Genomic DNA, 23595 nt, shown 5'->3' with positions numbered 1-23595 from the left:
TTGCAAGATCTGGTTCTCGAGGATTCCCTCAGATCTCTCATTTTGACATTTTAACAAAAGCATTTTAATTTAAACCATCCATAAATGTGTGAATATAATATTTTCAATTCTTTCATTAAAAAAATTGTGAAATCTCCATTGCCACCAAGGAAAAACCCAGATGCAAATTATCTGTTAAGAATAATAATGAGACCTTGTACATTTATGCTTTTTTTTCTTATGGCATCCCTTTCTTTCTGGATTATAGAATTTCAAGAGATTTCCTTATTAGTAATGGGTCTTAAGGACACAGGAAATAATATTGGTATTTTCAAGAAAAAGCTACAGAACAGCGTGACAAATGCCAAACCCTTATCTCTTTGTATTTGTAAGACTAGAATTGCAAAACTGGAATTCAACATCATGTTTTGTACAGTCAAAATAGTGATTTGGTAGAATCCTTGGTGTGTGGTTTTCCATATTTGAGGTTAGATTTAAATTATTTTGGAACCTGGTCGTGACCATTTATACATTATACCCTTAAAATGATAGAGGGTGTATTTTATTTTTAACCCTTATACAATTTGTGCGCAATCAATTTTCAGAAATGGAAAATCTCATATTTATGTTACATTTATGGATGCATCATGGATGTTTACCCCCCCCCCAATCGCTGTTATTTGTAGTGTTGTTCATTTAGATTTCTTGTTTTCCATCTTGTACTGTATGTTATTGGTTTGCCATTAAAATTTGAATTTGGAAATTCATCACGCTGGTTGAATAAATGCAAAGCTTCTAAAAAGGACCTAAGAAGATTTCAACATAATTACATTTTAACTCACAAATCAGACAATGCCGAAAACAGCGTCCAAGCTTTAAATCACTTTTATTGAATCAATAGACAGCAGTTCTCAATGTTATCGTTTTTTTTTTTTCACACACACAGTCATTAAGACACATAAGTTCGGACCATTAGTTATGTGATGTGGGGACCATGCACTGATGTACAAATACACACATGCATGTGAACACACACTGATGAGACATTGTGCTTTACTCACATCCCATCATTAAGGTAATTTTGAGGTTTTGTCTATGGATCCAGCAGTGGCTAAAGGGAAGATTCCCAGTTTATTTCACCCACCCATAACACATACACACATTTTTGCAAAACAAGGCTTGAAATATGTGCTGCCACACTGCAATGACAGCTTAATTTTATATCTATCTCACTTACCCCTGCTCGGCTCGTAGATTGACACTATAAGGTTTAAATATCTATATAAATGTATACACGGTTATCCCATACTTCAAGACAAGACACAAGATTAGGTTACTCGACTGCAAGTTGTGTCATAAACTATGGCACAAGGTTGTTGTTGTTTTTTTTTCCTGGCGGGCGTCCCCTGGTCTTTTTTCATGTAAAACGGCTGACACAAAAAGTTGCCTCACCCTCTGAGGAACTGAGGAACCACAAAAAAAAGGTGTGGCATTATTGCTGTGCTGCTTTTTCATGCACCTAAATAAAATACAGTCTCTAAAAAATGAAATCCTTGAGGTGCGCTTTCTGTTGTGTGTGTGGTCGCATTTATTTTCTTGTTTTTTACCGTAAAGTGAATATCAACGCTACTCTGCTGATGCTTGCAAGCATCGCACGCTTGACTACAGGTTGTCTCGGCTGCAGGGTGTACAGCACAGCAGATGCTACGGTTAAAATTCATCAGAGTTACAACAGATACTACAGTAGGTTGTGTTGAAATTAAACCCCAGTGTCTAAAAGTAAAACACTGCCACAGACACACACACACACACACACACACTCACACAAAAGCAGCACTTTCAGCTTGACCCGTGCGTCGCAGTTACTATTGAGGTGTCCCATCAATTCAGGATGCTCTGCTTTACGAGCTGCTGGCACCGGCTTGGTCTTGTCCGCTGCGAAGAGGAAGACGAAAAACAAAGTGGACCATTTAGGATTGGTGTGTTTATGTGCGTGTGACACACTGTGGACGTCGGGCTATTTGTCTTCTATATGTGAACTTTACCATCTTTGAGGACTTACTCTGTTCTGCTGGCTGCTGTCAGCTCAGTCCCCTGCAGGAAGCTATTTATTCTTGACAGAAGAAACAAATGGAGGCATTGTTAGAGGACAATTTACTGTTGTAATATGCTTCCATGCAGGGAATCTAAAGGCTTGTGCAATTTATGATTTGCAGCACAATTAGGCAGCGAGTGATTAGTGTGTGACGTCTGCATCTTTTGGTTATACAGTTATTGTGTTATAAATCTGTAGGCAAATAAAGAGGGGCTCATTTATTTTACTGTAAATGATAAATTAGATGAAAGCAAAGCATTTGGCATCTTTAGAAACTCTTTTCTGTCGTTCCAGTGCAACTGTAAACACAGCCAAAACATTATAAAAAAAAATAAAACTGGTCCTCATCCAGGAGGAGGCTCCAATGTGATAAATGCACCACTCCAGCCAAGGATGAAAACCGAGGCAGGGGCCACTGCCTCCACAGAGGAGGGTTATGAGATGCACGACAGCCAACGCTTACTTTGAGTTTTCCGCCGCTTCCTTCAGCTCCTTGTCAAGTCTAGAGGTGGAAGTTCAAATAGAAAGATGGATAAGAAGCCATTAGCGCAAATCAGGTTTGCTGTGATTGTGACTGGTGTAGCGCTCAGGGGCTAAGAGGGACTCACTTAATGATGCACTCTGGGATCTGGATGCTGTCCATTGGGATTAGTTCCTGCAGTTCATCTAAACTGTTCACATACTTGATCTTGCTGCTGAACTTGGCGCTGAAGCAGGAGAAAGATGTGCACATTTACAGAGTGACACGATAAAATGCATGTTTTATATGAAAAGCAATTCCACTCTGCATGACCAAATAACATAAACCCCTCACTTTATTGGATTGATGATGTCATTTAAGGTTTGCATATTGTCCATCAAAAGAAATAATGGTTATAAAAAAAGACTGCATAAACATTAATATAAAACTATAGCTTACCTTGTTGCTATAATAATATCTTCCATGGCCAATAAATAAACAACTACCTATGCCTTACGACAGTGTTTATTAGAAGTGAGGAAAAATTAATTTGTCATAATCCCAACACTGGGAAGGAACAGTTGCCGTCTACTCTTAAAGCTATAGTTCAGATTTTGAGAAGCCAGTTCTGACCAGTGAATATAGCCCCGTTTCCACCACCTCGGTTTGCTCCGCCCGCTTGCAAGCATTTCAGCAGCTTTTTTCAGGGCCAGCCCGGGTTTCTCTCGATATACTTCCAATTGGTAAAATTATCAGACAGCATGGGATTAATTTCCACTGTTATGCTGATGACACTCAACTATATTCATCCATAAATCCGGATGAACCCAATCAATCACTTCGACTACAGGCAAGTCATGATGACATCAAATCCTGGATGACTTTAAATTTCCAGCTTTTAAATTCTGACAAGACAGAAGTTGTAATCTTTGGACCAGAGTCCTCAAAAAATAAACTTCTTAATTACTTAATATGGATGGGATTACATTTTGTCTGGTAATAAAGTAAAAAACATTGGTATTATTTTCTTTAGAAACCTGTTTAATATGGGATTTATATGACATGTCTTGGTAGAGTTTCCTTTTTTCACCTCCATAATATTTCCAAAATTAGAAATATTTTGTCCCGGGGTGATGCTGAAAAACTAGTCCATGCATTTTTTACTTTAATGCTGAACTATTGTAATTCTTTATTATCAGGAAGTCCACAAAATGCAGTTCAAATTCAACTGATCCAAAATGCTGCTGCAGGAGTTCTGATGAAAATTAAAAAAAGAATCATATTTCTCCAATTTTAGCTTCCCTTCACTGGCTTCCTGTTAAATCAAGAATAGAAAACAAAATTCTGCTTCTAATGTATAAAGGCCTTAATAATCAAGCTCCATCATATATCAGAGCTCTGATTACCCCGTACGTTCCTAACAGAGCACTTCGCTCTCAGACTGCAGGTCTGCTGGTGGTTCCTAGAGTCTCTAAAAGTAGAATGGGAGGCAGATCCTTTAGCTATCAGGCTCCTCTCCTGTGGAACCAACTCCCAGTTTTGGTCCGTGAGGCAGACACCCTGTCTACTTTTAAGACTAATCTTAAAACTTTCCTTTTTGAGAAAGCTTATAGTTAGAGTGGCTCATGTTACTCTGAGCTACCTCTATAGTTATGCTGCTATAGGCTTAGGCTACTGGAGGACATCAGGGTCTATTTTTCTCACAACTGAGTTATCCTACTATTCCCCAATGATGCATTGTTTGTTGTTATTTAAAACTGTTAACTTTTTGTTCTCTGTCTTTTTTCTGTTTATACATCTGGTCTGGTGTACTGTTAACTATAATACCATCCAGGGGAGGCAGATGATCTGCCATTACCATATAACATAGAAAGTATTCCTGGATAAATGTGTTGGAGATTTTCCTTCCTGTTAAAAAGGGGAGTCTTCCTCTCCACTGTCGCTTTATGCATGCTCAGTATGAAGGATTGCTGCAAAGCCATGGACAATGCAGACGACTGTCCACTGTGGCCTTTCTGGAGGAGTGAATGTTGCTTGTCAAGATTTGATGCAATCTGTTGGGTTTCCTTAGCTAGGAAACCTTTTGACCAATCTGTCTGTATGATTTGATTGAATTTGACTTTGTAAAGTGCCTTGAGATGACATATGTTGTGAATTGCCTCTATATACACATACAATTTAATTGAATTGAAAACCGAGTTGACTCGAACGGAGGTTCGACATGAACACACTGCTTTTTAGTGACTGCCTGATTGGCTAAGAGAAATGAGAAGATTTTCTCTGAGGATGTCCAGGGAAAAACAACATTAATATTAAAAGGACCACTATGAACGGACTGGGTCAAACCGAAATCTAATTTTACCTTTTCAAAACATGAAAGACGCCTAAAGGAAAAGGGACACCTTAGCTCTCTATACGAAGACGCGCTGTATCGGATCTGCGGATTTACAGAGGCTCTTTAATTTACACTCAATGAAAGCTGTTAAGTTTTGTCTCTTAAGAGTGTTTGGTTCAAACATTTCTTCACAGCTTCTGATCCATCCATCGTATGCAGGAGAGTCAGAGCTGCTGTCTGCCTTTCTCGGAGGAGAAACGAAGCATGTGGGGGCTGCCCGCACCTCTGACTAAAGAACACTCAGCGTGAAAATGCGAAATACCTGTGCAGGCAGAGAGAAGTGGTGGAGAGAGAGGCTACATCTTATTTTATCATTAGTTCAGGGTGCTGTGCATAGACGGAAATCCTGGGGGGGAGGGGGACGCCCCTCTTCCATAAAGATACCTCCTTCAAAAAAAAATTGTTTTAAAAATTATTGTAGACACAAATACATATTTTTTAAAATACTACTGTTGCAGTGTTAAAATTCCAACTCAAAAGATCCGCATTATAGATGTAAGATGAGTTTCCTAATTACTAAAAGATCATGAAACCCCTGCCCCACAAAGTGGTCTGCTCCACATGCCGTTTCCAAGGGCCAGAACTACCGGCAGCTAATCTTTTGTCAGCTCCGTGTTTTAGAGGCTGATAAATGACTCCTCATCAATGAGAGTGACGTAGCTCTCAAACCACTTGTTCAACAAGCAAAAAGTGATATATCTCCCACTTTGTGCAAATTCAGCCTTTTTTTTTTTTTTAAATCAGCTTGCTAGTTAAGCAAATAGCCTAGATTTTGATGGGTAAGAAGCTCAAACATGTAGCTATACAGTTGCAGCAGTGACAGGACAGATGAGAGCGAGGAGGGAAAACAGAGGAAGACAGGAGAGAAAAGAGACGTCACACTGCACTGAGAGGAAAAATAAATTAGGGAAAGGAGGTGAGGAAATATAGAGGACAAATTTTTCAAAGTGGTAATGTCAGATAGAAGCCTAATTTATATATTTACTGACATTCTAGATTTGTTCTTAGAGATTCAGATTAAGTTTTCTTAATTTAAGTTTGAAGTCAAAGATTTGATTATCTTTTGATTGGTAAAATCTTGCTACTAGTTGTCATATGACTCAAAAGTTTGGTTTGACACATCTCTAATTTCTTTTAATGTCAAAGATTTTATAGTTTCTATTGGTAAAAAAAAACTTGATACAAAACATTGTTCTTCCCTTTGGTTAAAAATAACTTATATTTGATTATAAATTGAATTTGTGAAGAAAGCTGTGGATCACTACAGGGCAGAGTTCTTCAAAGTACTGGCTACATGGAGGTTCAGTTTGGTGAACGTTGACCAGGAAGTCTAAAGATTAAAAAGGTAGAGAGTGACCTGCTTCATTAGATCAGGACTGAGCTGAACAGAGCAATCTCTCTGTGTGAAGTCTCCCCTCCTTCACAGCAAATACCCATGTTAGTGTGGAGGCAGCAGAGGTTCTCAGGGGACTTCCAGTGGAGGTGAAGGGCTTGTTCAGTCAGGTTGAGGTTCTCATCGGGACTTTGATGGTGGAGCCTGTGTCTTCATGTGAAGCTGAGAGGAGTTTTAGTTCCCTGAATCAGTTAAAGACATGGCTGTAGGCTACGGTGACCAAACAAACACTTTACAATGTAGTTGCCTGGGATGTCCATAAAGTGAAGCTGGACATAAACGTGATCTGACAGGAGTTTGTTGGATCCAATGCCACCAGAAGAAGCACATCTGGTTTATTTGTTTAGAGAAGTGCTTCTTTTTTGTCACGTGCAAATGTTTTAGTGCGGTTGATAAAAAACTTCAGTTGTTCACAGACATTGCACAGTAGATAAATTGATAAATGGGTGGTTAAAACATTTGATTTATAGGTCTACAGTAGACCGTCTACTGTTACAATATATAACCTTCAGCGCTGTACATGTATAAGTTTCCATATTTTGTAGAATAGTTGTAATACTCCCTGAAGTTTGACCCATTGTTCACATGGTTTGGTTTGTCACAGATCGGCAGAAATGTGGTTATGATACAGGATGCTGTCTCACATAAAAAGTGTTTGTTGAAATATGTGGTTTAAACAATGTATTTCATAAATGTACGCTCTTTAACAGACAGACATATGAATGTTTCATGATTTAGGTTTTGTGTTTGGACTTTCTGGACTGATTTTCCACTCTTCGCTCCTCTTTAAGCCACCAGCCATCAGTCACTATCCAATCTGCTCAGCCACCTCCCAGCCCCTACTCAGCACCTGATCAGCTCCACCTGCTGTCACTAATTACCTCCAAGTCATTCCACCCGTTTCCCAGTCTTTATATACCTGCCTCACTCAACACTCCCAGCCAGAACGTCTTTTCTCATGTGCACTGCTGCCGTGTATTCTACCAGTTCCTGTGTGCTCAGCCAGCTGAACTCTGTGTCTACGCTCATGTTCAGCCAGACTGATGTTTGATTCCAGTATCTGCGTGCTGCTCAAGTCTGCTTTGCTCCTAGGGAGATCTGGCTGCTTGCTCTCCCTGTCGGTGGTTCCTGAAAAATATACTCCGGCCTTCATCCTCGGATCTGGTCGGTCACTACTGTGCCCACAATCTTTGGTTGCTGGGGTAACATCAGTTGGAAATAAACAATCGGAGATGCTGTTGATTTTGTAGCAGCCAATTTCTCCAGTTTAACATTGATTAGACACATACTGTAAACCAGGGGTCACCAACATGGTACCCCAAAGACTATGTGGTGCCCACAAGCCTGATCTGCATTTAAAATGCCATTTTACTCAGTCGCTCTTCCTTTTTAAAATCATACTTGTATTTATATAGATAAAAAAAAATGACAAAAGCATTAAAAACATTTATATTACATGAAGTTAAGGTGAGCTTGGACTCTTGTAATTCAAAGGTCAGTACATGTAGCCCTTTGTATGACACAGTACCGATGAAGTAGCTCTAAGTTTCAGAAAGGTTGGTGACCCCTGCTGTAAACAATATAACAATACAAACATAAAATCAGCCCTTCCCTGATAGCGCTGCATGGCCAGCTCTATAACAATCGTTGCACATGTGAAGTCAGCGCTGCATTATTTTTCACAGAGTGGGATGCACCGGACCCTAGAACTCCGTTTTTGTCATGTACATGCTCGAAAACATAGTTTTCAAAAATCTCCACTTTGGCCCAGGTTTTCAGAAATAATAATTTTTAGTTATGTAAAATGGAGTGTTGGTGTATATGAAAGGCCAAAATTCAGAAAAATGTATTTGCTTTCCACACCACTCTGCTACACCCTCAGACTGATGGGTGTAGCAGAATAGCAACTTGTGCACCCATTATGTGTTTGGTAACAAACAAAGTTTGTGGCATCATTTTGCTGATCAAATGCAACTTCTGCTGGTATGATCTAGATCAGGCGTGTCCAAATTTTTCTGCACACGGGCCAGACTTGTAAAGTTAAAAGCACTGGAGGGCCAAAAAATTAATACAAATGATTATGTTGTAATTCGATGATGATCAAAATTATCATATTTTGCCCTACAAAGTATGATCATTTGAAATAAACAATTTAATTTGCCAAATAAACTAGGTCATTTGCCTTATTAAAAGATGATCTCCCAATTTGGAAATTGTTTTGGGCTTGATGGAAAAAAAGATGAATTCCTTTTAGTCCAGCAACATAAGAACAGGATTTGGGTCAACATTTCTTTGAAAACGCTTCATTTTAATAAATGTGCTCAAAGCAGATTTTGGTGCTAAAAAAAAAAAAAAAAAAAAAAAGAAAATCCTTGGATCCTATTTACTATGAGATTAGAGAAAATGTAAAAAGTGTGGTTACTAAAACACAAATGCTTTGTGTTGTACCAAACATTTTGAATTGTATGATTAAAAGTTGTCAGAGTTCAGACTAACCAAAGTAAAAATCCTACGTTTTACAATCAGTCCGAGTCTCCAATTATCAAGATTGACACTGAGTTTTGTGCTTGTTTGTTTTTTTGTTGTTTTTAAATGAAAGTGCAACAGATAAATCTTGCTGCTAGTATAATCATTTTAAAACAATACCACAGTTCATAAGATCTGGCACTCATTTTTTTAACAGCTTTGTTGGGGCAACATGCATAGTTATTTACTGTTTTATGCTAAGATTGACCCACGAGCAGTCTGGTTAATTTGTACGTTTAGATATTTTACCTGATGAAGGGCTTGGTAATGGCTAGAACAGTCCTGATAAACCATGATGGATGGACGATAATGAAGGATTTCAAATTCTTCCTGAGCCTAAACACAAAGTGCATCACATGTTAGGCAAGGTAATTAAGGTGTGGATTTGAACCCTAATTTCTTAAGTCTATGTGAAGCAAACAGTACAGTTCATACAGTAATGTAATCCCAATGCTATGTCTCTCAAAAAACAAAGTAAAATCTGACTGGAGCCAGATTTCAGAAGGACGATAACAAGAACGAACCTTCTGTCAATCATCTGATAGCACTTTTTGAGCCAACCAAGACCAGGCATTCTTCTGTGGGGCGTGGCTCCGTTCAGATAAACGATCATGTAGTCCTCTGCCACCATGAGCTCCAGGGTGCTGATCACATAGCTGGAACACACACACACACACACACACACACACACACACACACACACACAGTTACATTTTATGTCTGGATACCTACCATGATTGTAAAACAATCCAATGATTTGTTTTAGGGTCACAAACATTTTGTGGATTAAAGTGAGGCAGGCCATCATAACTCACGCAATGCCTACCGTCAGAGCAAACACTTCTTGCAAAATAAGATACACAAAAGGCTAAGATTGTAGTTTATATGTTAACATATAGATTTCATATCCATTATATTTCCATTCTACAGTCTTCAGTAACATGCTGAATTTAGAGGTGCACTGACTAAAAGTGTCAGGCAACCATACTAACCAAGGCAGCGTCCTGATAGGGAGCAGCAGGGGCAAGTTAGCTCAAACAGGTTTTCCATCAATTATTTCAGTGGCCAGCCTATACTTTCTGCCTGTCACCATAAGAAAATGTGGCTGTCTAATGACCTAGGTGTCTGATGCATACATTTCTATATGGAGGTAAGGTAAAGGGATATTTCGCTGGGTTAAAAACAGTCGACTGCATTTCAAAAGCTTTCAAACCTGAACCCGATTATTCTACACTGAAAAGTGACTGACAGTTTTGTGTGAAACTATTCCATTTGTAAGGGCACAGCAAGTATTAGTTTAGCTAAATTATTCAAATTTTAGTTTTTCTTAAAACTATGACCTCTTTTGATTTAGACAAGCCTAAAAAATTACTGAATTATTCTACATTGAGTACAAATTCTGCAGAACCCTGTTTGTAATTGGTGATATCACTTAATTTGTGAAAAAAACAAAAGGTAATCCCTGAATGCTATATAAATACTCCCACTCCTCACCAATGGACCACATCTGTCCAAATGTTTTAAAAATGGCATTCAAAGATGGGGATAAGTACACCAACAAGTGTTGCAAAATTTGTATCTCATATGTAGTCAAAGTGGTCAATTCCTTTTGATATTTTTTTTTTAAATTGAGAAAGAACAAAACAATTACATTTAGCATGCTGTTATGTATGCGTGTTGCATGTGAAAAGAATAAAAAAAAAAAAAAACAGAAATCAAATGTTGTCTTGAACTTTAAAGCAAATATATGAAGAAATGGGAGACAAGTCTTACAGTACATCTGAAAACCTCAACCAGCAGGATGTTGAAATTTCTCTCCTCTGATGTCAGAAGAGACGAGAAAAATTGTACAAGTGTTGCTTCATAAGCTGTTTTGCATTTCTTCATCTTTCTCACATCAATCTCAGACACTCAATCGTAAAGTTGCTTCCCTGAAATCAAATCCCACACTCAAATTAATAAAGAAGCGTTATCACATTCTGTCCTCGTTTCTGCGTCCACCTCCTCTGTTCTCTCAAGTCAGCAGGGAAATGAGCCGCTGCCTTTGAAAATAAAGTTGGAAATGTCGTCAGCGGGTTTCCTCAGCAACTCCTTCAACTTCTCGGACTTTGGTCTCAGTCCTACTCGACACCCTTCCTGTCCAACACTGCAGAGTGACTTGATTTTGTGACTACTTAGATCATCTCCACAAAGCTACAGTAACTGCTCCTCACAAGGTATCAGACTTTAAGCCATCTGGCATCCAAAACTGCAGACTCTACTTTCCTCACCCCCTCCTTCTCTCATTTTTGTCCAAAACTCTCGAAACATGCCAGCTTTCTGAATATCTGTCACAGAGCAGCCTGTGGGATCTAAACCACACAGTGGAGGCATGAAAAGCAGTCCAGCTGGAACAACGGTGGAGCCACAAAACCCAGCAAGTCTCAGCAAGAAAACTTTATTTCTGTTACTTCATTCAGAGGTTTTTTTTTGCCCTCTCTGTGATTCACTGATGTTACTTTATTAACAACAAGGCCATTGATGCAGCCTCACATAGGAACATCATTTAGCATTTGCTTAGCACGGTTCATCATCCAACACCTTCAACTCTCATTTTTTCATTTATGAATTGATGCATGTTTAATCTTGGTTGGGTTTTGTTTGCAAATGTCTTCTAGAATAAGACTTTTTGTTTTTTTCCATGTGAATCAATATGTGCTCCATTCATATGAAACCATGTTTCAATTGCAAGTCAGAAAATCTATAGGATTTGGAAACCATTGTCAGAACCAGACAGGCTACTGTTTAAATGAGTAGATAATGCGTTTGTCAGCATATTGTGTGGTTAAATACTATTGGCAAAAGATTAAGATCGCTGAGGTTGTACCGTTCAGTAGGTGAGGCTGATTTATTAAAATACAACTCAAATATGCATATAATTTTTTATTTTTTTTAGCAGTTTTCACAACATTCTGCATGCATAAGGATGGGAACCCTTAAATTTCCAAAGTCAGACTTCGGCACCACCAGGCGATCTGACCACCGCCAGCAGGTAAAGCAGGTGAAGTCTCTTGCCCAAGGACACGGCGACTGAGACGATCAGAGCGGGTGTTTACACTGGCAACCCGCCGGGTTGATTCTACCCCCACTGCAACTTATGTTTGTTTAGGTGTTTGCAATAAACAAATCACTCAATATTGATTTAGATAAGTACATAAAACTAAATTAGAAAGATTTTATTCAAATTCAAGGCTTGCTCTTTGTTTTAATAATGTCAGCAGTCTAACCCCAAGCATTCAGCTCCCTGAATTTTTTTGCAAATCATACTTGGTCTTAGCAATGCCCATTAATGATTATAGAGACAGAGATTCAAGCATGGTTTTAAAGTCATAAGAACAGTGGCTGCAACCACATGGTAAAAAAAAAGGAAGCCGTCAATGGCTGCCAAAAGATTCTATAGAAGACAAGTAGTAAAAGCCCCAAACTCACTGCAGAAGTCCTGCAGCAAAACTTGTTGGCAGCAAGCTTCAGCTCCCAGAGTAAGGCACAAGCTAAACCCTGAAGCGGTCCACGCCTGAACTCCAAGATGTAATCTGAGCCAAAAGCACAAGAAAGGTCAACCCCAACTTGCTCACAGCCATATTAGTAAGCCAACGAGGTTTTTCAGATTTTGTTCTGTGAAGCTTGCCCATAGATCAGTGATGTGACGACAGGAGCAAGAAAGACACACACACACACACAATGGGAAGGACACAATGAAGCATGGCTCAGTGATTCACTGGGGCTGGTTTGCTTCCTCTGGTATTGGTGATCTGTAGAAATCAGCATGTGGAGAGCAAGATGGAGTCAATAAAACATCAGGGAATACAGGGAGAAAACTTTGTGTCATCAGTGAGAAAGATGAAGCTTGGGCATCATTGGATCTTCAAATGGGTTAATGACCTCAAGCCTCTCTTAAAGTCCACCTTGGATTAGCCTCAGAAGATATCCAGAAAGATACTGGATCGTAGAACTGTATTGAAAATCTAGTAGGATCTTAAAAAGGCAGCTGAAGCACAACAACTCAATATAAAAAAACTGGTTCCCTTTGGGCATGAGTGGGCTAAATTAGAGAAGGAAGTCTCGCCTGCCGAGTCAGAACCAGAAACGATTACCCTGGTGAGATTCCGTTGTAATAAATGTTTTTGTTAGCATCATACAGTTTGCTTTGTTCAACTCAATTTCTGTTCTCTCGCCTCAACCTTTCTACGTTGTTCATAGTCCAAAGTAAGAATACACATGACATTCAGCTAGCTGAACCAGAACCAACAGCTATTGTTACGGTAATAGTCATCTAAAGAATTTAGGATTTTTTATTTTTATCTTACGGGCTTTTGTGTTTCCTTTCACCAACTCAACAGGAAGTGATTCCCCCCCCTTCAACCGGGTGTTCAAACTTTTCGTCACATAGGCCACAACTGTCAAGTCAAAAGTACTTGCGGGCTAAAAAAAATAAAATAAAACTAATTAATTGGGGCTGTTTCACCTGCTCCACAAAATATGAGTATGAAATATTGTGATTAAAAAATATTGTCCGATTTTCTGTGGGAAAGGGATATGTGAATCAAAAACTTCATCTTTTAATACAGCAAATGTGAAAAACCCTTTTTAACATCCAGTTTGCAAATTCCTTTGGGCTTGATTGAATCTTTCTCTAGCCTGTTTTCAGCAACAAGAACAGGATGTGGATTAATCTCTGAAAACACTTTTGGGCAATTTTAATGAATCAATTAAAAGCATATTTGGCTGCCTCAAAGTCTGCATTGAGTAAAATTGCATTGGGTAGATGTGATCTTTTTTATTATGAGATTAAAAACAACACAAAAAGCATAGTCCTTAAAAGACAACGACTTTGTGTTGTACCTAAGATTTTAACCAGTCCGTAATAACAAAAGCTAAAGTCACCATCTGCATAAACAACCTGAGCTAGTAGGCCAAATCAGTCTTGAATTGTAGTCAAGGGGCCCGCATAAAAATCACTTTTTTGTATCTATATCATTTGAAAACTGTTGGCACTTTTAAGGATGATTCAATGCTCGTTAATAGTACATAAAACAATCATTCCTGCAAGAGTTCAGTGTGGATGAGAGGCACCAAGTGTTTGTCAGCCGTCGTAGAGTACTCACAGGAAGAGGTTCTCCATTATTTCATGGTAGTCTTCTCGGGCACTGTCTGGCAGGAAACATGCAGCAAAGACTATGATGGCATTCACTCCGTTGCCATAGTAACCTGATCAAAACACAAAGAGGAGAGTAATAAGAGTCAACTTGCGTGCCTTTGTTGGGGGAAACTTGATTGCTCTCTTATTTTCTGCTTTTTGTTCTATTTATCTGCCAGTCTTGGATTCTTTTGTCTGACTCCTTGTCCCATTTCCTCTCACTATGCTTCTCCGATTATTGTAATTTCCTCTTTATTCACCCGCCCATCTATCAGCAGATTTGGTGACACACAGACAGAAGGGCTTTTCTTCAGATGACAGTGCTTTTGATATTGACTTCTCAGTGACAGACATCTCTGTTTACATGGAACAGCTGTGTTTCACTTAAGCCTCCAGCAATGAGCAGAGTGGGGAAAAGCTTAGTCTGCTTTGGGTGAAGGTCACATTTGCATTTTTAAATGGTATACACACACTCAAGAACCCATGAGTCACAGGACAATTTCTATATGTCTCTCAAGTTTCAGATTTATCAATAGATTGGGCTTCATAAATGTATGTAGGCATACGTGTGCATATATTTGCATATTTGTACAAAGCTAACTAAATTGCAAAATGAAAAAATGGTTTCCAAAATGTTTACATAAAGATCCAAAATGCTTGACGTGTGTGTGTACTCAGATCCTTTTCACTCTAATACCCCTGAATGAAATAAATTGGGAGGAATTAACATCAGAATTGTCCCTTAATTATTAAGTTCAAGCCAAAAAATAAATAAATACATTGTCCCACAATGCATTCCCTCAGGTAAACTGAAAGCTTTTGGAATATTACTGTGAAAAAATAAAAAGTTGAAAAGGTATGTATTATTTTCAAACCCACTTCACAATTAGGTGGTTCTTTGTTTTGGAATTAATATTTCGCAAAGAGCTGTAGTAGCCTTCTGGGGAAAAAATGTTGATGGACCCTCTTTAATTCATATTTTGCTTTAGAGGTGCCAAATCCTTTTAAGTAATTTTTTATCACTTTTTGACAGTCCTATTGAATTTCAGAGTCCCCCCCCCCCCTCCCTACTTTTATTATCTTCACTCCTGTGTCTGACCCTTTTAAGATGAGTAGGGATTTTGTTTGTGTAGCAACTTAACAATTATCTATAAATCACTTGGTTTCTAACCAAAAAAACTTGACATAGATGGATCAGCCGACAGATAATGCCTCTCTCAGGTCTTCTTTGAAGTCTTTGATGGATTTTTCCCCCCCATCTCTTAAGGACATGACTCTCTGATGCTCTTCATCTGCTGTAGATATTAAGTTTTCCACTCCAGTTATCAAGATTCTTCTAAACTTTCAAAAGATAAATTCACACCAGATCAAGGTCTGTTATGTTTTTTTGCTTAAAGTTCTGAATCACCTTGAATGTCATAAAAAAAAAAATTACTTCTTTTCTAAGTTTTTTTCTTAAATGTCTATGCTACATTTGTTCTCCTGCTTAAAAAGCAGTTTTCTATGGTTAAATTACTTATATTGAAAATAGAAAAGTCTGTCTCCTTCAGATCATATTTGATATTGAAATATGAGTTAAGAAAAGACAGTAGTTATACCTCACTAACATAATTAGGTATAGCTCATTGTTAATCTCACCTGTTTATTTAAAGCAAAGATTCAAAAATTAAAAAAAAAAAAAACATGAAATCTTACTGCTATCTTGAAGAGAAGTTTTAAAGAAAGCTTAGAATACAGTAGCTGAATAAGTATTTAATTATCAAAATGTCTGTCAGTATCTCTCTCACTGAAAAGGAAACTCAAGGTTACCAACATGCACAAAAAGACCTTTGAATCTTTCATCTTACACAGCATTACATTAAATGTATTCACACGCGTCTCAAACAGTTCATCATAGCAGCTTCACAGACGTGTGCATTACATTTGGTCACTGTCTGGTTACAGGATCATCCTCTGCAGAACAAAAGAGTATTTTATCATCAGGGCCCAGTCGTGTTGATCAGAGAGTGAATGTCAGGTCAGATCAGCACTTCTAATGCTAAAGAAAATATAAAGTGTGTTTCTCTGCAACTTTTGCACATCACTATAATGTGACCAGAGATAATATCTTTAGGGAACTCCAAAATTATGTAATCGGATATACTGGCCAATGAAAAATGTCTACAATTAGGTATCAATTACTTAGTTCTCTTACTCTTATCACCCATCATAAAGTCTACTTTACTTCAACGACCAGGGCTGTCCAAGAGTGAGTTTGAGTGCTTGGTAGTTTTCAATCCTTTCATGTTCTTACATAAAATAAATTCACATGATAGGATTTACCTGGAAAATGTATTGTAGTCTTCTTTCTTTATATATATATATATATATATATATATATATATATATATATATATAGATATAATATATATATATATATATATATATATATATATATATATATATATATATATATATATCTATATATATATATATATTTTTTTTTTTTTTTGGATCCATCTTTGTTTAATGAATAATGACACTAGATTGTTGAAATAATTATACAAACCAAATAACAGCTGGTTCATTTGAGCTTTCTGTTTACCGTGTATGTGCTTAGTGTCTAATATTGGTCACTCTAATAGAGCAGTTTATCATTCTTGATTGTTTTTGTGGGGTTAGAAACTGCTAAAAAAAAAAAAATAAAAAATAAAAAAAAAGACATCCTCACCTCCATGAGAGACTACTTTCATGTAAGGCTCAATAACTTTCATGTTGATGCGGTGCTCCTGCTCTCCAATGACAACAGTCCTCCATAGCTTGACATCACGCCGCTCTTCCTCAGCGCTGTATGTAGGAATGGTGTAGGAGTCACTTGTTCCGCTCCTGCTGGCTGCACCGGGATCTGGTTTGTCAGAAGACCAGATAAATCAATCCAACATGGTTTTGGGATTTGTGCCCCATGTTGTGATATTGGGTCAACATGCACACCAGCCAGACCCTGAAACTAAAAGCAGCCAAAGTGGAACACCCCCCGAAATCTTTATTAGTCGTAGTTGGGTTTCCAGATCAATAGCTCGACCTCAAAAGACGATTTTAAATTAAAGAAATGTAGATTTAAAGTGCAGCATAAACTGCATAGTAAAACAAAGGGGGTTCAAATTAGACAATACTGCAGCTTATTGTGGATTTATCAAATTATTTATTTTATTCATAATTATCCAGTGTTGTGATTACGTCAAACCAGCGTGTTTAAGCTTTTTTTTTTTTTAAATCTAACCCACCTTCCCAGTCCATTTCATGGTCTGTGTAGTCGAGGTAATCTCCCTCATCTGGAGTGTCAAGTTCATCTACATTAATGTCCAGATCGTCTGGAGTCTCCCCCAAGTCATCCTCACTGTGGTCAAGTGATAAGCTGATCCGAGGGGCAGAGAGTTTTTTCCTCTGACTGGGACCTCCTTGCAGGGGTAAAGATGTAGGAGGAACTAAAATAAAAAGGCAGAGTGTTGGAGCCATTATTGATTTTTGAACTACAGTAGGCATGCAAAAATTTTTTGTTTTCTTTACCCTCACCTGGTCTGCCATCATCGCCCTCTGAAGTCATTTTACTGTGTGAAGCCAGGTCCATCCCCAGGGGGACCTGTTATGAAAAAGTTACACTTTAAACAGAAATGTATGGTGTAAAATGCCTAAGTTTGTAATCTGCTGCCCACAATTCTTCTACATATAAAGGCTTACCAATGGCGCATCTCGATACGTGACATTTTTAACCACTTTTACATACTTGATGAATACAATGAACTGGAAAACATCATTTTGGATTGAGTTAGTTTAGACTCAATGTGAGGGATCCAGACCTGACCTGGGCCAGTTCACTTTCTCTGTTAAATACCCCGAGTCTTTTTTGTTTTTAATTTAGTGTTAATAGGCCCAGTATGAATAAACTGGCTTAGACTTTAGTACTTTAGTATTTTTTACTTACTAAACATTTAAGGAAGTTGGCGGTTACCTTATGAGTTTTTCTTAATCAATATTATATTTTAAAACCTTGCCTTCATTCTCTTTAACTAAAGCCAAAGATGTGACAATAGCATGCAATTATTACACTAATGGATTTGTTTTTTTCTGAATCTTTTGGCAAGACTTAGAAAAGCAAGATCAAAAATCAGTATTGTCAGTTGAGACCTCCAAGTAACCCAGAATTTGGTGTAAGCTGCTAAAAAAAAAAAAACTACACACCTGGTTGGTGCATCTCTAAAGCTTTCATTTAAATACAGGGTATAACACTAAATTGTCAGTGGGCTCTTAGTTAGCTACCTAATTATTTGAATCATTAAACTTGAATTTTATTTTAATGTTAGACAAGCTACAGTGTATAGTTATTATTCACAGATCCAACCCTCAGGATTTTACTAGCTGATACTGATTTGTGGTCTTCTTTGATGTCTGATCTACCAATTTCAATTTACTTTTTAGCACTTTATCTGATCCAAACTCATTTGTTGAAACTTAATTTCTTCAGTTTAATTGCTGATCTGAAAACTATCATTAAATAAATAAAAAAAATGCCCTGCAGGATGCTTGACAGTAACAATAGTATTGAATCTATCACACCATTTATGAATCAATCCAACTGCTATCTGAACAAATTAAAATGAAAAGTTGATCTAAGAACAAGCAGTTTGTCCATGTGCTGGCTTACCAAAATAAATGCTTTTAGCAAGAGGGGGGGGGGGATCTGATTATTTTTATTGGACTTGATGATCACTGCTTAGAACAAATCAAGTGGAAAATTGCCTAATTTCATTCCTGGTGTATTGATTGCCGCACCACTAATTATTATATTCTGCTTAATGGCAATATTCAAATTAGATTCACTTTTGTTTCCAGGAGCCACTTAAATGCAGCTGCAATACTCTGGCATTGAGAGCACACTTTCTAAAAAAGGACAAGACCTTTTTAAATTATAAGGAAAGTGGTTCAGATCTGTGTTATTTAACAGGTCACTCAGAGAAACATGATACAAGTAGATACATATAATTTTACATAATATAGATGACATTAGCCAGTCTATTGTGCCTCAGCGAAAGTTGTGAAGCATCGTAAACCAGACTGGACATCTTAATTTTTTTTATCTTTTCAGTATATCTTAGCCGCAGGCCCTTCCATTTCCTTTGGTGATATTTTAAAAGCTTGCATTTCACTTTTCATGGAGCATATAATCTTATTTCCAGTTTACTACATTTTGACTGGATGAAGAAATGTTTATATAAAAAAAAAGAAAAAAAAATCATAAAAAGACTTTACTGTAATGTTGAAAATTGTGAAGTTCCATAATTGACACTAGATATTTCCATGCACTGTATAAAATTAGCTTTTTCTATCCCTCTTCAAATGCAGTGCCCGTATTCACAAAGAATCCTAAGACTAAGAGTAGTTCTTTGTGACATAATTTTAGGAAACATCTTAGTATTTCCCAAATTCTAAGATTTTTCTTACCTCGGTAAGATGGAATAAATAAATAAATAAATAAATAAATAAATAAATAAATAAATAAATAAATAAAAATTATTCACAAAGCATCCTTGGTCTTACGAGAGCTCCAAAGGGCAACAACGTTAGGAGTAGTGAGGACTTTTAGCAAGCTTCAGTGTCTTAAGTAGGGTTGGCCGATAAATCAATTTAAAATGAATAATTTGAATCTCTAATTTATTAAGATTTAATTTTTGGAAAAAAATAAAAATAGATTTTTTTTTTGCCAATGGACTATTTGGGCTTCCATAAAGAGAATAGTGTGCAATGCCGAATATATGTTAAGGAAATGATTGTCAAAATATTGTAAAGAGTAAACTTTTTTTTTTTTTATCCTTTACTCTTTTGTAAGTTAATTTGAAGTTAAACAAGTGAAGTGAAGCCTGTTCATAGCTCATTGTGTAAAACCACTAGCAGCAAACATTGTGATATATTTTCATTGTTTACAATAGCAGGTGGTTCTTACAGTGGTTAGTAGCGTTATGAAAACTACACTAGAAGTACATTTTAGTACATTTCTCAGTCAGAGAAGGGACTTGAATACGTCAGGGGTAGAGCTAAATGAAAACTAGAGCATGACCTACGTAATCATACAAATGTGTCACTTACCCAGGAACGTAATAGCTTTATTCACACCAGAGCGGTCCCGGTAATTTACTGGGTCCGTTTTACCCGGTAAATCAGGTCTGGCTTTAATCACACATAACCCTGACCCAGTAAATTACTGGGCAATGTTGTACGTGTGTAAGGGGCTTAAACATGTTGGAAGAATTGGAAAAAGTCGCAGAAAAATATATGCATAATACACACTCTAAACAAGATAAAAGGAGGTGAGAAAGTATTTTCTGTATTGTATATGATCTCAGTAACTTAAATAGTCATCTAGAAGTTTGCTTGTGTGATTCCATCTCCTCTCTGGCTTTTGATTGCTGCACAGAGCGGTTCTCACTTTCCAGGCTGGTGCGGAAAAGCACCAAGACACGCAGAGAAAGAGATGCATTGATCAACATGTGCGCCTATTTGCGCTGTGATCCAAGGACCAATTTACCTTTTAACAATTCTGACTTTTTAAGCATCTGATAATTCACAAACACACTGCTCCCTTGTGTGACATCATGGAATCAAAACAAACCATATAAGAGCAAGAAGTGTGGGCCTCTTGACAACCAGTCCATCTTTGGGTACCCCTTTATCTGTCTAAATATGCAGCTGTCTTACTGTTCCGGAAGGAGCTGGCTTCTGTGCCCCTGAGATAAATGTGTTTTTCTATGAAATGTGTGTTTCAACGATAGCACAGAAGCAAAAGATCATGTGGGGATGCTGACTGAAGCTAGTAGGAAAAAGGCGTCATCTACAACAAAATTAGTCCTGTTCTGACATAGACTGCAAGGCCCCTCAGAGACGAAGAAGCCATTTCTCTGAGAGCAATATAACAAGCAACATGCAAGCCTATGAACACCATCACAACTGTGAAGCACTGAGGTGGCAGCATCATGTGATACAGATGTTATCAGAAAAAAAAAAAAAAAGGAAATCTCAAAGCAACATCTCCAGATATCCGGCAGGAGATCAAAGACTGGGTACGAATGGGTCTTCCAAAATGAAGAATGCCATTAAGTATATTACCAAACATGGTTTAAGGACAACAAAGACATCAACGAAAACAACAAAAAATAATTTAGAACAGCAAGAATAAATCCTGATTTCAGTCGCATATATTATGAGCAGACCTGAAAAGATGTGGGCAAGAAAGATGACTTGCAAATCTGACCAAGTTATGCAAATCCTTACAGGAGGAATGGTACAAAATTCTAGCAAAGAGAGACTTACAGAAAACCAAAAACATTTGATCTAAGTCATCCAGTTAGAGATGCAGTTCTACCAAGTACCCGAAAATGTATCTAAACCTCTGACATTGATAAGTTTAGATAAAGTATCTAAAACTTTTTTTTTTTTTTTTGCATTTGACAAATAGAAATGGGCTTAGTGATCCCAACTGACCTAAAATAGGACACATTTAGTCTGATTTGACATCAGATAGAGAGGAAAACGGTTTTGCATCTTATTACACATTGCATTGTGTAAAAATCTAAATTCAACAATATCTGTGGTACCATCAACTTCATTCATTAGGTGATATTAAAATTATTAAAAAGCATCTACAGAAAGTTGAACATCACGAACGGATGTCATTTTGTGGTGACTTGTGAATACAACTGTTGGTCTGAGAATAGAATAAATAAATAAAACTTCTTTCAGGTCAATTAAAATGGTATATATTGGCCTTTATGGTTATCCAGCTCATTTGTGAACAATCACGTGTTCAAAATTTACAGCTGGATGTTTTATTTTAATAAATAAAACATCATTATAAGTGTGGTGCCATAAATTGCCATTTTAAAAACGACTGATTCAAAGCATAAAGCGAGAGACAACAGCTCTATCGAAAGACGTGCAATCTTATCTTGTCCATTAATCAAAGCAGTCAAGCAAATTAGACTTCCACACAGAACAGGTAGAACAAGGTTAGAGCAGACAAAACATGGAGGAAGTAGAACTAAAATTGGGGTTAAAAGGTCGTGTTTCTCCTGTGAATAACCCTTGTAGTCAGGATGGAGGAGGCTGACATGGTGTTTTGGGGGTGGGGGGTAGGGGGGCTGGTTCAGGGCATGTTGCATCCTGAAAAGCTTACTGCCTTCCTTGTTGCCTGTATAGTGCTGATTCAAATCGAAAGGCTGCACGCTTGCCTGGGCCCAGATTGGGTAGAGATGCAAATTCACGCCGAGTCACGTGACGTGCGTTCATTCTCATGAAAAAAAAAAAAAAAAAAAAAAAAAGAGCCCTCCTTGTTCCTCCTCAACAGGCTTTCAGGGCAGCCGAGGAGAGGTGATTACATCAGCAGCTGAAACAGGAAAAAAATAAATGCTGAACGCTGTTGTGAAAGCGGTACTGTCGACACAACTGCCGTAACGAAGAGGGTGCGCGCTTTCTTCCGCCGCGGCGTGTCTAACACGCAGATAAATACACACCACCCGTTCAACCAAATCTAAATTCAAATCATCACTTTGCTGAATATTGTAAAATGACATCCTCGTTGGAAGATGCTGCTTCAGATCTACTTCCACATCACAGCACAGGCTCACAGCTGCTGCTGATGACAGCAGCCCCTCCCTCTCTCTCTTGCTTCCTGTCTACTGGCAGTGAGGAGAGAGGAGGAGGGGGGGACAAAACAAAACCTACAGCTATATTCTCCTCTTTTCGCGTCCACTGAATAAAAGGCATCTACTCACCGCTGCTGGGACTCGGGGGTTCTCTGTCCCACTGTGTCTCAGAGCATGGATGCGCTGCCTTTTTTTTTTTCCTGCTCCAAGCCTCTCGATGAAGATGCTCAGCTTATAAACAGCTCACAGCTTCCACCATTTTTAAATCACGTGACCTGGGCCAACACCAAATAAGGGCATCACCTGCTACGGCAGCTCTTCACGGAGCGGCTTCCTCAGGCGGTGCTACAGAAGGGGTATATCAAGGAGCGCTCGTCTGTGTGTAATTAGCTTTAAAACAATCGGATGTGTTTGCTCAGTGTTTCGTTGCAATGGTTCAGTCTGGGCTGGTGTGCCTAGATGTGCAGCAACTAGAAGTTATTAGCCCTCCGCAAGGACTGACATGTAGAAAATAGACAAATGAGAATACTGGCACAAAGTCTTGCGCAGATAATATTGCTGCATATCCTGCAAGAAAAAAAGTGATTAATCCGAAGCATCTGGAGCCATCTATGATGACAGTTATGTAACATGGTCTTTCTTGTCCACTGTGAACTTTCCAGCCATAAAGTAAAACAAAGTATGAATCTATTAAATTAAACATAATTTCACAGGCAGCTTTTACAATTGCTCTACAAACAGAAAATATTTCATTCACTTACGCTGCTTAGTAACAAGTAGACGCGACGGTTTTGGTACGCCTTTCAATCCTCATGCTGACTTTTTAGTACAAAGTTCATAAGCACGTCACGCCAAGAAGTGTGAAGTGCAGGGTTCTTAAAGCAGCCTTTTGTTAATCA

General features: G+C 37.9%; 1 protein-coding gene across 1 annotated transcript; it reads right to left on the bottom strand.

Annotated features, from left to right (window-relative positions):
* Positions 1-848: 848 nt before the first annotated feature.
* On the bottom strand, positions 849-22983 carry prune2 (prune homolog 2 with BCH domain). The gene is made up of 11 exons (XM_036140339.1): positions 22826-22983; positions 17577-17643; positions 17288-17488; positions 16735-16908; positions 13993-14095; positions 9373-9504; positions 9098-9184; positions 2683-2781; positions 2538-2576; positions 2042-2092; positions 849-1914 (listed from the first exon to the last, which is right to left on the bottom strand). Exons 2-11 carry the CDS (start codon positions 17629-17631, stop codon positions 1881-1883), a joined length of 975 nt encoding a protein of 324 aa, XP_035996232.1. The 5' UTR covers positions 17632-17643; positions 22826-22983; the 3' UTR covers positions 849-1880.
* Between the last annotated feature and the right edge of the window lie 612 nt (positions 22984-23595).

This window comes from Fundulus heteroclitus, chromosome 8, assembly GCF_011125445.2.
Source record: "Fundulus heteroclitus isolate FHET01 chromosome 8, MU-UCD_Fhet_4.1, whole genome shotgun sequence".
Taxonomy (NCBI): Eukaryota; Metazoa; Chordata; class Actinopteri; order Cyprinodontiformes; family Fundulidae; genus Fundulus; species Fundulus heteroclitus.
This window is presented reverse-complemented; position numbering and strand designations above follow the sequence as displayed.

Excerpts from the sequence above, each read along its gene's own strand:
- prune2 (XM_036140339.1), bottom strand. The coding sequence starts at position 17,631 with ATGGACCTGGCTTCACACAGTAAAATGACTTCAGAGGGCGATGATGGC. Across the intron at positions 9,185-9,372 it reads TATCAGATGATTGACAGAAG|GCTCAGGAAGAATTTGAAAT; the intron begins GTTCGTTCTTGT and ends CTTTGTGTTTAG. Across the intron at positions 2,577-2,682 it reads ATCCCAGAGTGCATCATTAA|ACTTGACAAGGAGCTGAAGG; the intron begins GTGAGTCCCTCT and ends TTCCACCTCTAG.